The 12,858-nt window shown below is 54.9% G+C and overlaps 4 protein-coding genes across 8 annotated transcripts; 3 read left to right on the top strand and 1 right to left on the bottom strand.

The window, feature by feature from the left end:
• Positions 1-249: 249 nt before the first annotated feature.
• Positions 250-5,429, top strand: Vegfb (vascular endothelial growth factor B). 2 transcript variants are annotated; one of them, NM_001185164.1, is made up of 7 exons: positions 250-549; positions 1,085-1,127; positions 1,415-1,611; positions 1,807-1,880; positions 2,061-2,096; positions 2,406-2,540; positions 5,034-5,429. In NM_001185164.1, the coding sequence occupies exons 1-7, from the start codon at positions 490-492 to the stop codon at positions 5,053-5,055; spliced, it is 567 nt and encodes a 188-aa protein (NP_001172093.1). In that variant the 5' UTR covers positions 250-489; the 3' UTR covers positions 5,056-5,429. The 2 variants fall into 2 exon arrangements, with proteins under 2 accessions (NP_001172093.1, NP_035827.1); NM_011697.3 differs by having other exon boundaries at positions 2,305-2,540.
• Positions 5,430-7,436: 2,007 nt separating this feature from the next.
• Positions 7,437-10,164, top strand: Fkbp2 (FK506 binding protein 2). Of its 4 annotated transcripts, none has more exons than NM_001166368.2 (6): positions 7,437-7,507; positions 8,760-8,928; positions 9,231-9,343; positions 9,465-9,511; positions 9,855-9,890; positions 9,967-10,164. In NM_001166368.2, exons 2-6 carry the CDS (start codon positions 8,764-8,766, stop codon positions 10,026-10,028), a joined length of 423 nt encoding a protein of 140 aa, NP_001159840.1. In that variant the 5' UTR covers positions 7,437-7,507; positions 8,760-8,763; the 3' UTR covers positions 10,029-10,164. The 4 variants fall into 4 exon arrangements, with proteins under 4 accessions (NP_001159840.1, NP_032046.1, NP_001347215.1 ...); NM_008020.4 differs by having other exon boundaries at positions 8,724-8,928; NM_001360286.1 differs by lacking the exon at positions 7,437-7,507 and adding an exon at positions 7,815-7,890.
• On the top strand, positions 7,461-10,316 carry LOC114841036 (Uncharacterized protein). Its single transcript, NM_001370419.1, has 6 exons — positions 7,461-8,587; positions 8,760-8,928; positions 9,231-9,343; positions 9,465-9,511; positions 9,855-9,890; positions 9,967-10,316. Exon 1 carries the CDS (start codon positions 7,651-7,653, stop codon positions 8,449-8,451), a length of 801 nt encoding a protein of 266 aa, NP_001357348.1. The 5' UTR covers positions 7,461-7,650; the 3' UTR covers positions 8,452-8,587; positions 8,760-8,928; positions 9,231-9,343; positions 9,465-9,511; positions 9,855-9,890; positions 9,967-10,316.
• A 260-nt stretch (positions 10,317-10,576) lies between these two features.
• Ppp1r14b (protein phosphatase 1, regulatory inhibitor subunit 14B) lies at positions 10,577-12,853 on the bottom strand. The gene is made up of 4 exons (NM_008889.2): positions 12,395-12,853; positions 11,274-11,357; positions 11,011-11,043; positions 10,577-10,919 (listed from the first exon to the last, which is right to left on the bottom strand). The coding sequence occupies exons 1-4, from the start codon at positions 12,650-12,652 to the stop codon at positions 10,851-10,853; spliced, it is 444 nt and encodes a 147-aa protein (NP_032915.2). The 5' UTR covers positions 12,653-12,853; the 3' UTR covers positions 10,577-10,850.
• Positions 12,854-12,858: the final 5 nt, after the last annotated feature.

Genomic DNA, 12,858 nt, shown 5'->3' with positions numbered 1-12,858 from the left:
GGTCCTTCAGGTCACGCATCTCCTCACCCCTCCCCTCGTGAGGCAGCGACCCCCGGAGCTCGGCCTCCAGGGCGGTGTGTCCCCTTTCCCCTGCAGCGGCGGGAGGGGGCGTTTGGAGGGGACCGGCTCCGCCCCCGCCCCGCCTCCGCCCGCGGCCCGGTGGGGAGCGCGTGTTTAGGTCACATGAGCCTCTTGCCCGCCAGCCCCGGCCAGGCCCCCTGCCACCCCCCGCCGTCCCCGTTGCCCGCCGTCCCGGCCACCACCGCCGCCACTACAGGCCGCCTGCCTGTCTTGTTCCTCAGGCCGTCGCTGCGGCGCTGCGTTGCGCTGCCTGCGCCCAGGGCTCGGGAGGGGGCCGCGGAGGAGCCGCCCCCTGCGCCCCGCCCCGGGTCCCCGGGCCCGCGCCATGGGGCTCTGGCTGCCGCCGCCCCCCACGCCGCCGGGCTAGGGCCATGCGGGCGCTCCCGGCGCTCGCCCCCCGCGGGCACCATGAGCCCCCTGCTCCGTCGCCTGCTGCTTGTTGCACTGCTGCAGCTGGCTCGCACCCAGGTACGTGCGTCCGCGACATCCCGCTCGCTAGCTCGCCCGCCCGCCCGCGGTGCCCTCTCAAGGTTGGCGGAAGTGGGGAGGCGCCTGCTACCTCTGTCGAGGGGATCCTCAGTTCAAACCGGGAATATCCCTTAAGAGGTGCCCCTTGGCGAAGGCCCGCTAGTCCTAGCCCATGCCCCTGGGGCCACTCCCCCACCTCACCCCATCCCCTGGGCGGTTGTAGGGCGGAGCTGCCTCCGTGCCCTCCGAACCTCGTTTGTCTCCCACTATCCTGGCTCCTGACCTAAAACAAGCCCAGCGCTAAGGCTTGGGCTTTAGTACCATTCCCAGAGTATGCCTGGTGGGTCTTGGGCCAGGGAAAGTACCAGATGTCTGAGTATACAAGAAAAATTAGAACCAAGGTCTTGGGAACAGAATAAATCTGGAAAGGTGTCAGAAAGGCGCAGAAGCCTGACTCAAGGACGGAGCCCTTACATAGCCACAGGGCCAGCCCTTTTAGAGTGCATCTTGGGCCCAGGTATCTTCTTTCCCACAGGCCCCTGTGTCCCAGTTTGATGGCCCCAGCCACCAGAAGAAAGGTAATAATAGTTAACAATAACTTGCCACCAGCCAGTACTAAGAGGGGTTAGCACTTGCTCTGATTTCATATCCCTTATCTTGCGTGATCCCAACTCCTTTGGGCGATACCATTCCATAGAGGAAGAAACTGAGGCAGAGGGCTTAATCATTTCTTGAGAAACAAGGCAGAGAAAGACAGGTTTAAAAGATGGTTGGGGTGGTGGTGATAGGGTATCAGAGAGGCTACATGCTCAGAGGAGCTTCAGGAGACCTGATAAGAACTTAATCCATCTGGGTCTGCCCACAGTGGTGCCATGGATAGACGTTTATGCACGTGCCACATGCCAGCCCAGGGAGGTGGTGGTGCCTCTGAGCATGGAACTCATGGGCAATGTGGTCAAACAACTAGTGCCCAGCTGTGTGACTGTGCAGCGCTGTGGTGGCTGCTGCCCTGACGATGGCCTGGAATGTGTGCCCACTGGGCAACACCAAGTCCGAATGCAGGTACCAGGGCCTATGGGTCAGGTGTGTTGATGGGACAGTGATGTCCTATGGGCTGGGCCAACCCAGGGAGGGGCGTGCTGGAGGTGGGAATTTCTGGTCATTCTTTCTCTAGCCTATCTAGTATCCCCTTCCTCTGTCTTTTTCTGGCCCTGCCCCCCACCACTCACTGTCTCTTCCTCGTTCTCCTGAGCACAGATCCTCATGATCCAGTACCCGAGCAGTCAGCTGGGGGAGATGTCCCTGGAAGAACACAGCCAATGTGAATGCAGGTGCCAGCCAGGTCCAGGTCACAAAGTGTAGCATGGGGTGGGGGTACCAGGCATGGGCTTGTACCTTACTTAGTAGGGACCAGGTGACTGAGAGTAGAGCCAGAAGTAGTAGGCATGGATCCTGGGGCAAGAGTGCAGGAGGCTTGGGTTTCTTTAATCTTTCTCTCTCTCTCTTTTCAGACCAAAAAAAAAGGAGAGTGCTGTGAAGCCAGACAGGTGAGTTTTTGGGATTCTTGGTGCTGGTCCAGGAGAGAGAGCTCATGGGTTAGGGGGTGCACAAGTGAGCCAGGAGGCTGCAGCCCCTCTGCCTTCTTCTCTCACCCGACTCTCTTCCCTTTTATACTCCCCAAATCCACACACTCTGCTCTAACCCTAGCTCCTGGGAAGACTCTTCCCACCCCAGACGTGTCGCTTCTCCTCCTAGGGTTGCCATACCCCACCACCGTCCCCAGCCCCGCTCTGTTCCGGGCTGGGACTCTACCCCGGGAGCATCCTCCCCAGCTGACATCATCCATCCCACTCCAGCCCCAGGATCCTCTGCCCGCCTTGCACCCAGCGCCGTCAACGCCCTGACCCCCGGACCTGCCGCTGCCGCTGCAGACGCCGCCGCTTCCTCCATTGCCAAGGGCGGGGCTTAGAGCTCAACCCAGACACCTGTAGGTAAGGAGTCTGTGGGGTGGTGCTTGTGTGAGAAGGCCGCAAGGTTATGTCCTGGAGCAGGTCCAGATGAGCCTGCTAGTGGTGAAAAGACCAGGGATGGAGAAGCCAGCTGAATGTGTTAAGTCATTTACTGTGCATCTGCTGGTAACCAGATCATCAAAACCTCAGCTGAAGACTAGATGTGCAAGTCAGAGGGTGAGAGAGCTGATGCCACTCTTAGGAAAGGATGCTGAACCTGTGATAGGGGCACCAATCTAGCTAAGCAATCAACCATCTCCCGGAGTGGAACTAAAGAAGGCTTTTTCCAATCTGCAGAGCTTTATGTGATTGATATTTCTCCATTCTGCAGGCTCTGAGAGAGCAAAGATAATATGAGAGCCCCCATCTGCCTCTGCCTGGAGTGCTTACTTAAGTAACCCTTCTGTGCTCTATAGTGAGGCCAGGGGATGACTTATGGGCCAGGCCCTGGAGGCTTCTAGAGAGTATCAGAATAAAATGGGGTTCAAATGCTCAAGAGGGCTGGGACTGGACATGGTGGTACATTCAGGGAGTCTTGGCACTCAGTTGGAGGCAGGAAGATCAGGAGTTCAAGGTCATTTGAAGCTACAGAGAGAATCTGAAGCCACCTTGGGCTATATGGAAGCTTGTTTAAAAAAGCAAAAATCCGCCGGGCATGGTGGCGCATGCCTTTAATCCCAGCACTTGGGAGGCAGAGGCAGGCGGATTTCTGAGTTCGAGGCCAGCCTGGTCTACAAAGTGAGTTCCAGGACAGCCAGGGCTACACAGAGAAACCCTGTCTCAAAAAACCAAAAACCAAAAAAAAAAAAAAAAAAAAAAAAAAAAAGCAAAAATCCACAGAAGACAAAAGAAAAACAAAACAAAACGAAAAACAACTGCTGCTTTTGGAATGGTGGTGCACACTTGTAATTCCAGCACTTAGGAGGCAGAGGCAGGAGGATATGATTTTGAGAACGATTGGGGCTGTGGAGCAAAGTGGTCTCAACAAACGATAAGAATAAAGAGGAGCTGGGGATGTAGCTCAGTGGGTAGAGCGCTTACCTAGCATCCAAAAAACTTTCTGTTTGATCTTCACCAAATGGGACAGGTAAGATAGCACTTAGAAGTTCAAGGGCACTCCTTGGTGACATGGTGAGTTTGGCTCACACGAGTACATAGAGGCTGGAGGTATGGCTTGGTGGTGAAGAGTATTTTCTGCTCTCGCAGAGGATCCAGGTTTATTTTCCGGCACCCACACAGTGGCGCATAACCACTCATAACTCTAGTTCCAGAATAGCTAATGCCTTCTGGCTTCTGCAGAGACCAGGCATACATGCAGTGCACATACATGCATCATGTATATACTTAATTTAAAAGATGTCACTGGTAATTAGATAAATAAGTGGGGGCTGGAGAAATGGCCTGGCTGGGAAAGTATCTACTATTCAAGCATGAAGACTGGGTAGGAGCGCGATGCATTGTAACCTATTATTGCAAGAGCAGGCAGGGACAAAAGGAACCCCAGAGTTTGTTGGCCAGCCATTGAAGCAGAATCAATTAGCTTCACATATAGTGAGTGACTCAGTCTCAAAAGATAAAAGGTGGCGCGGGATGGAGAGAGCTGGCTCACAGAGGTTGCTGGTCCTGGAGAACACACTTGGTTGAAGGCTGCAGTGCCAGTTGTGGTGACCAGACGCCCTCCTCCAGCCTCTTCAGGCCTATATACAATGTGCTTATACAGCCAGACATACACACACCTAAATAAAAATAGCAAAATACGTTTTTGTTTGGTTGGTTTTGTTTTTGAGACAGTGTCCCTCTACATGGCCCTGGCTGTCCTGGAACTCACTATGTAGACCAGCCTGGCCTTGAACTCACAGAGATCTGCTTGCCTTTGCCTCCTTATGCCTGGCATAAAAAGGATAAAGATGGAGAATGATTAAGCCACCAGTACCTAAAATGCACACACATTCACATGAGCACAGGCCAATCCCTTCACCACAACTTTTTTTTTTTAAAGATTTATTTATTATATGTAAGTACACTGTAGCTGTCTTCAGACACCCCAGAAGAGGGCATCAGATCTCATTATGGATGGTTGTGAGCCATCATGTGGTTGCTGGGATTTGAACTCTGGACCTTCGGAAGAGCAGTCAGTGCTCTTAACCGCTAAGCCATCTCTCCAGCCCCCTTCGCCACAATTTTTAAAAGAAGTTACTTATTTCATATGCAGGTAAAAACCACTGGCATTTTACCTGTATGTACATCTGTGTGAGGGGGCCAGATCCCTTGGAACTAGGTTATAGGCAGTTGTGAGCTGCCATGTGGGTGCTGGGAACTGAATCTGAGTCATCTGGGAGAGCAGCCAGTGCTCTTAACCACTGAGCCATCTCTCCAGCCCATGTAACAAAAATTTAAAAATAAAAATTAGTAATCTAAAAGAAGAGCTTGGGGTGAAGCTCCAGCCAGCACTGACACCCCTTTTCCACTCCCCAGGTGCCGGAAGCCGCGAAAGTGACAAGCTGCTTTCCAGACTCCACGGGCCCGGCTGCTTTTATGGCCCTGCTTCACAGGGAGAAGAGTGGAGCACAGGCGAACCTCCTCAGTCTGGGAGGTCACTGCCCCAGGACCTGGACCTTTTAGAGAGCTCTCTCGCCATCTTTTATCTCCCAGAGCTGCCATCTAACAATTGTCAAGGAACCTCATGTCTCACCTCAGGGGCCAGGGTACTCTCTCACTTAACCACCCTGGTCAAGTGAGCATCTTCTGGCTGGCTGTCTCCCCTCACTATGAAAACCCCAAACTTCTACCAATAACGGGATTTGGGTTCTGTTATGATAACTGTGACACACACACACACTCACACTCTGATAAAAGAGATGGAAGACACTATGGCTGCTTCTGTCATTGTTTGCTACTCTCCAGGCTGGCCAGCTTGGGCAGGAAAGCGCAACACAGCATCATTTCAGTTTTGCTTCCTATCTTACTGTGCCAGTGTGCCCAACCCCGACAGCAGTTCCCAGGTAAAGCCACAACCACAGATTGTTACAAAAAGTCCTTGCCTCCTGCTCACCACAAGGATTCTGACTACCCTGGCCAGAAATTAAGGAGACCTAGACCATAAGAACTGCTTCCCAGATTCACATGGCAAGAATAGATAATTGCCACCAAACGGAACCCTCTTGGCTCTCAACTAGTGTGAGGTTTTTTTTTTTGTTTTTGTTTTTAATATATATAATAATATATATATATAATAGGAGGTATCACCCACTTTCTCTGTTGAGTATACACTTGCAATATTGTTCCTTGTGGCTGCCCCTTTCATGCCTCAATCCTGCCTTCATATGACTGGAAAGCCTTTTTTTTTTCTTTCTTTTTTTCAAGACAGGGTTTCTCTGTATAGCCCTGGCTGTCCTGGAACTCACTCTGTAGACCAGGCTGGTCTGGATTTTGAACTCAGAAATCCACCTGCCTCTGCCTCCCAAGTGCTGGGATTAAAGGCATGCGCCACTAATGCCCGACTGGAAAGCCTTTTTAAAGAAACACACCCAGAGTCTTCTCCACCTACAATCCCTGGCATCCCAGGATTCATCAGCTGCTGTTTGAGATTCCTAACCTACTTGGTCCAGGCTCAGTGTCTACCCTTCTCCACTGTCCTGGGTAGTGTGGGAAGGCTAGCGAAGCACCAAGGCTTTGGCCTGCTACAGAACATTCAGGGACAGAAGTAACTGAAAGTAGCCGCCCTAATGAAGGGACTGACACTGAGGTCATGATCTTGGTGGTATCAAAGCAGGAGTAGGGTAAACTAAAGAATTCCTCAAGATGATGATCATCACATAATTACTTACCCATCCATGAGAGTCTCACATAGCCTGCATGACCTTAAACTTCCTGGCTTCATACATGTTTGGCAAATATTACTGATTTACTGCATCTTCAGCCCTGATGCTGCTTTTGAACTTTCTCTTTTAAGAAAATGTCTCCTGTATCCTAGGCTGACTCAGAATTCTTCATGTAGCTGGAATGTCCTTGAATTTCTGATCCCTCTATATCTACCTCTAGAGTGTTGACATTACAGTCATGGGACAGCACACCATTTTTTATCATGTTTAAATAACTTTCTCAGCAGTGATATTGGTGATCATGCTCTGGCTCAGTGAAGGTTAGGATTTGAGAGCTAAACATTCAGAACCCACTAAGCTTCATCAGATATGCAGTATGCTTCTCTTGGGGTCAACATCATGATTATCTTCCATTGGTATCTGAATAAATGGTCTTAGCAGGGCAAACGGCCTAAGACGGGTATGAAATCACTAGACTCCATAGCCTAACTCAGGTTTGGCTTCCTCTAAATTTCAGGATCTTTAGGTTAGAGAATGTGTCTCCTGGGCAGTGAATGATAGACCTGGCCCAGGAGACGTTTGTTCACCCACAGATGAGACTTGACACTGTAGACCACAAGATGAAAGGGGTCCGCATAGCTCAGGGCCATGTGGTATGGGTGTCATAGAGCGCACCACCAAAAGAACGAACTTAGTCAAGGTCACGCAGCCAGCCAAGAAATGAAAGAACTAAGATTCAAATCCGGGTTGTCGCTCCGAACCCCTAGCCTCTTCCCACAACAACTACCCAAAGGCGTGCCGGTCAGGAAGTCAGCACGGTGCCTGCTAGAACCCCTCCAGGCGCGTGCAGTCATACTTGCTTGACCATGTCACCTTGGCTGGAACTGCCTTCTGTCTCTCGGACACAACTTTTGCCAAACTAGACCCGGAATCTGAACCCCGGAAGTGACGTTGTCACGCAGTCACTCAGGAGGCAGGGCCAAATGAGAAGCCCCGCCCATAGATGCAGCAGCGGGTTTTGGACGGTCCAATGAGGGCGGGCAGCGTGTCCCGCCCTGTAGCGACGAAGACGCGCCTGCGCAGAAGTGACAGCACGAGCGGGATTGGCTCCGGGGGCGCGGCGAGGAGGTGAGCGGGGGGCCACAGCCCAGGCTGGGGGATCCGGGTGCAGGAGGGCAACCTGGGGCAGGCCGGCCTGAAGCGGGCCGGAGTCCGCGTGCCAGCCAGGGGCAGCAAACGAAGGAATTGGGGCTGGGGTCCGGCCTCTGGCAATGCCGCAGGGGGCGGGCTCTCACGCCGTACGGGGCGGAGCCCTGGGGCTCGGGGCGGGGCGCGGAACAGCGGTGGGAGGGACAACGGAGCCAGTGCGAGTTGAGGGCGGAACCCAGTGGCCCATAGCTGGAGTAGGAGGCGTGGGGGGCGGGGCTTGGGGTTTAGAGGAGGAGCTGGAGCAGGTGGAAAGTGGAGCCTTTGGCTCGGAGACAGAGGGCGTGAGATCCCAGTCGTTGGAGGTGGGACTTCAGTCAGTGAGTGGCGTGGCCCCTCTGCTGGAGACTAGGTCTAACATTGCGGAGGGTGGAGCTGCAGGTCAGGGGGCGGAGCTTCACGCCGTAAAGGGTGGGGCCAAGGAGCCTTGCGCAGAGCTAAGCTTGAGCTATGGCCGGGGGCGTCCACGCGGGGGCGGTCTCCGTGGTGGCCGCGCCTGGGGTCGCGGTAGACCGAGAACTCCCCCTGGAGAGGTGGTGTGGGTGGAGCGAGCTCGGCGCCCTGCTGACTCTGAGCCAGTTTGGGTTCCCCGGAGGCCCCCAAGAGCTCAGAGTTGGGGAGGTGCCCCTGGTGGAGGAGGCACGGGGCCGGACTGGGGGGTGCCCCCGGAGGACCGGGGCTCCTCAGAGCCACCTAGTGGAGATGTGTGGGTGCCTCGGGGCCGAACACCTGCAGCAGCCGCAGATGTGTGGGTGTGCTGGACAGGGGGCAGCTGGGTGTGGCGGGAGTGGGGTCGTCCAGTCGGGACAAATCCGGTGCAATCAGATAGGGTTTGGACTTTGCGTAAAGGGGCTAGCGGGAACTGAAGAACGGAGATGGGGACTGGGAGGGAGAGAAGGTCAGGTAGTGAGCAAAGGGAGGGGGCACTGGCTGCTGTGGCCTCCCCTGACCCCCTCCCCTCGCTGCTGGGGTCCTCGGTCAAGCCCCCTTCTCACTGGACTGGTAAGTGTGGCTACAGAGCCCAGGGGAGGGGGTGGTGACCCAGGACTGTGGGATTCCCCAGAAACAGGCAAGATATAATGGGGAGTTGGCGTCCTCCTGATACAGACTGAAGACGTCCCATGACTCCACCCCCCAGTTTTTTGGTTGGGGGTGGGGTGGCCTTTGCCTACAGAGACATGAGGCTGAGCTGGATCCTGACAATACTGTCCATTTGCCTGAGTGCCCTGGCAGCAGCCACGGGGGCCGAAGGCAAACGGAAGCTGCAGATTGGAGTGAAGAAACGTGTGGACCACTGTCCTATCAAGTCTAGAAAGGGAGATGTCTTACACATGCACTACACGGTAAGTGTCAGAGTGGAGCAGCCTCTGGGGCTTTGGCAGGTTTCAGGACCTGAAAGGACTTTGGCATCTGTTTTTTCTCAGCTAGGTAGATAACCTCAAACACATCTATCCCCCTTTGACCTCTAAGCTCCTTCCCACGATTCTATCTTGCTTTTCAGTTTACTCAGCTAGATATCAGCATCCAAATTAACACACATGAGCTACCCAAGGCATTGGCCCTGGGGCTGTGGTGGGGAGACTAGCTGGGTGGAAGGGTTGTGGACTTGTCACCTCTCCTTACTAGTTTTCCCATGGTCTCACAGGGAAAGCTAGAAGATGGGACGGAGTTTGACAGCAGCCTACCACAGAACCAGCCCTTTGTTTTCTCCCTTGGCACTGGCCAGGTTATCAAGGGCTGGGACCAGGGGCTGCTGGGGTAAGTCTGGTCTGGGGTACATGTTGTAGTGAGTGATCCAGCAAGCGAGCTGTGGGAGGAAGGCCCAGCTGTGGGACAGGGGTCTGGGCGCTTCATGTGCTAAGCATGTGTCATCCTGCAGGATGTGTGAAGGGGAAAAGCGGAAGTTGGTGATCCCATCCGAGCTGGGTAAGAGGCCCTTGGGGTTGGGAGGTAATGGGGAGAGGGCTTAGATGTGCCTAAGGATGAATTAAAGTTTCACTGGTCCCCACTCCATTTAGTCATGGCAGCATATACGCCACTTTCAAGTCTGGCTTGTGTTCAGCAGCCAGGATTGAGGAAAGCTCGCGCTAGCTGAGCTGGTGACAACTGCAGAGCAGTAGAGAGTGACAATTGTAGATCGCTCAGTGCCAGACTTTTGGTGTTCTCACCCTCTCCTGTCACCCCTGCAAACCCCCCCCCCCCCATCCTTTATGTGGGCTAGAAGGGAGCCTGGCCACAACTTAACTCTTTGTCTTTGTGCTTTTGACAGGGTATGGAGAGCGGGGAGCCCCCCCAAAGATCCCAGGTAATACCCTTACCACCCTCAGCCCGTCACTCTCCCAGCGTCCCAGGTCCCAGTCTGATGGCACTTCTCTCTCCAGGTGGAGCAACCCTGGTGTTTGAGGTGGAGCTGCTCAAGATTGAGAGACGCTCAGAACTGTAGCAGGCTGCAGAGGGCTAGGAGGCCCCCCCGTCAGGGACCAGAACTGTAGCAGGCTGCAGAGGGCTAGGAGGCCCCCATCAGGGACCAGACTGTTTAAAAACAAAAACAAACAAAAAAACCTTTAAAACCCCCAAGAGTGAGTCTGTATTTCTTTGTGGATCCTAAGGAACTTAGATTAGTACCTTAGCATCAGTGTTAGGGCAGGGCACTGGTGTAACGTGAATGGGTTGGTCCCCAAGTTGAACCCCCAGCATGGGGGAAGGGAAAATAAAACCAGCTTCAATCTCATATCATATCTTCCCTGATAATTGCAGAGCGTTGAGGTTTAGCCTCAACAGCCTAGAGACCTTACCCAGTGCGGATAAAAACTCTGAAGACTGTAGGTAGCAACACTGCTCCCCAGCTGCTTGGAATAGCAATCTGGGAGTCAGCCTGAGTTATCACCATGGCTACATGGGCTCCAAGAAGGCCCAGGATCACCTGGGGAGTAGACGAGCTGGTGACAATTGTAGAGCAGTGTGTCCCCCGTAAAAGACCAGCCAAGCCTGTTAGCTGCTCCAAAGGCTGTATCCTAGCTTTATTTTTAAAGGGCCTGCGCCGCAGAGTCAATATAAAAACACAAAAAGTCCCGTCAGTTTAATAACAATAAAAAACCCCAAAAGTGGAAAACTGAGGGCAAGGGAAATGACCCCTAGGCAGGGGCACGGGGATCCCTGCTCATGGCACCAGGCCTGGCTGCAGGGTCCCCCGGTATTGCTGTTGCTACGAGGTTGGGGGGCAGCGATTGTCCTGTGGGAGCCACGGCCGTCTGAGTCAGGACCCTCATTTCTTCTGGGGTGTGCTCAGCTTCTGCATGCCCCGGATCTTGTCCAGCAGGCCAGAGATGAAGGCCTAGATAGGAGGGGGCTGTTAGAGAGGCCAGGATCCCGATGATAAGCTGCACACATACACACCCACCCTAAGGGCAAGGAGAATAGCTTACCTCAGTGGGTTTGTAACAGTCAACTAACAGCTCCTGGCAAGGGAGAACACAGCACATAGTGACTTCTTGAGGACAGGGGCTCTCAGTTCACCTATACCCTCCCCAGGGACTGAGGCCACTTAGGAACATAGCTAAGTTAAGTTCCGTGAGCCTTATTTTTCCAGAGGCAGATGACCCAAACCAAAGAAGGTATGGCCCTAGGGCCAAGCCTCCCCAAGGGGCCGTGTCTCCAGACAACCCTCCACTAGGTGACCTCAGCTTACCTTGACCCTAGCAGCCCGGGTATCATCACTCTCCATGTCTAAAAGTTCATCCACATCTATCTCGAGCTCCGGGATCTCCTCCTCCTGGGGTAGAGGCGGGGAGAAGCACAGACAAGTGTCTCAGCCAGGAGAGGGTGTGGAGAGGGCTCCCTGCCTCACTCAAAACCAGCCCAGCCCTCCTTGCCCAGCAAAGACAGCTGCTCTGGGAAGGAAAACAGATCAGGTCTGTGCCAAGGCAAATTGCCCAATGAGGGGGAACTTCCTGTCCCTGCCAGTGGGCACCAGGGGCGCCAGACAGACAGGGCTGGGGACCTTGGGCTTTGAACCTAGCAGATGTGCCTTCTCAGCATCCGGGACCTCCGGCTCACCAGAGCACTGGTGGGCCAGCTGTCCTAGTTCATCACAGCCCTCCCCTCCCCCAAACACCTGTCACAGCTTCCTGGGGGGGGGGGGAGGAAGTGAGGGTGAGGGGTCAGTGTGAAAGACCCATGCTTGATAAAGGGGAAACAAAGAGCCCATGCTTTGAGGAGAAAGGGGTACACCCCCCTCCCCAAGGGTACAGCTATCACACTTGGAGCCAGCTGCATTCCAGGGCTGGGCTAGGGTAGGCATTAGAGGGCAGGCCCACTCCTCCACCCTACCCCTGGGGGCCTGAGTCACCATCTGAACAAGCAAGGAACATGGGGTGGAGAACCAGAGCTGGGAGAGCTGGTTAACCTGTCTCTGTAGACAGAATGGCAGGCTAGCCCACAACAACTCCTCAGATCCTTTGTAACACTTGAGACAGTTAAACTAGTACCTTTCAACTAGTGTCGATGCTAGCCCAGACTAGACTAGACCTTTCACTGTTAGCCCAAGCTAGACCCCTGCCTCCAGCAGGCTATCTAGTTCTTCTAGACTCGGCGAGGACACTATGCTTAACCTGAGGCAGTACCACGAAGGACGCAAGGTCCCGGGCAGCGGAGAAAGCTAGAGTGTCTTAGGTCAGGCAAGAAAGAGCGCACACTCACTGGGAGCGGCGAGTGCAAGACCGGTGGCTTGGCAGCAGAGCTCCCATTGACTCTGGAGACAGACCGACTTAGGGCCGATTTTAGGGTATCCGCGCGGGGTGGGGAGCACACCTGGCAGTCGTAGAGTCGCGTGAGCTGTTCTAAAATCCACTCCTCCAGGTTGAGGCGCTTCCGTAGCTCCTTGCGGTCGTACTTGACGGTGACCTTCCCTTGCCGTCTCACCGGGCCATCGTCATCAGCGCCCCCCGGGCCTTCGCCTGCGGCCCCAGGGGGACTCTGGAAGTAGACTCGGGGCCCTGTGCTGCCACTGCCCGGCCCGGGGGCCGGGGCAGCTAACGCCGCGCCCCCCGCGGGGCCGCTGTCCGCCATGGCGGCCGCCGGGGCCACGTGCGCGCTCGGGCCCCTCCCTGCGCCGCCGCCTCCCGGACGCCCGCCGGCTGGCTCCCGGCCGCTGGCTCCGGTTAGCTCGCGGGCTCCGTTCCGCGCAGCTCCGCGGCGAGGGCGGCGGCGGGGGCGCCCGGGGGCAGCTGCAGCATGCGGAGCCCCCGGGCTTGGCCTGGCCGCGCCCCGCCCCC

The sequence above is a fragment of the Mus musculus genome, chromosome 19 (assembly GCF_000001635.26).
Source record: "Mus musculus strain C57BL/6J chromosome 19, GRCm38.p6 C57BL/6J".
In the NCBI taxonomy this organism is placed as follows: domain Eukaryota; kingdom Metazoa; phylum Chordata; class Mammalia; order Rodentia; family Muridae; genus Mus; species Mus musculus.
The sequence above is the reverse complement of the archived record's forward strand: the minus strand, read 5'-3'. Positions and strand labels throughout refer to the sequence as shown.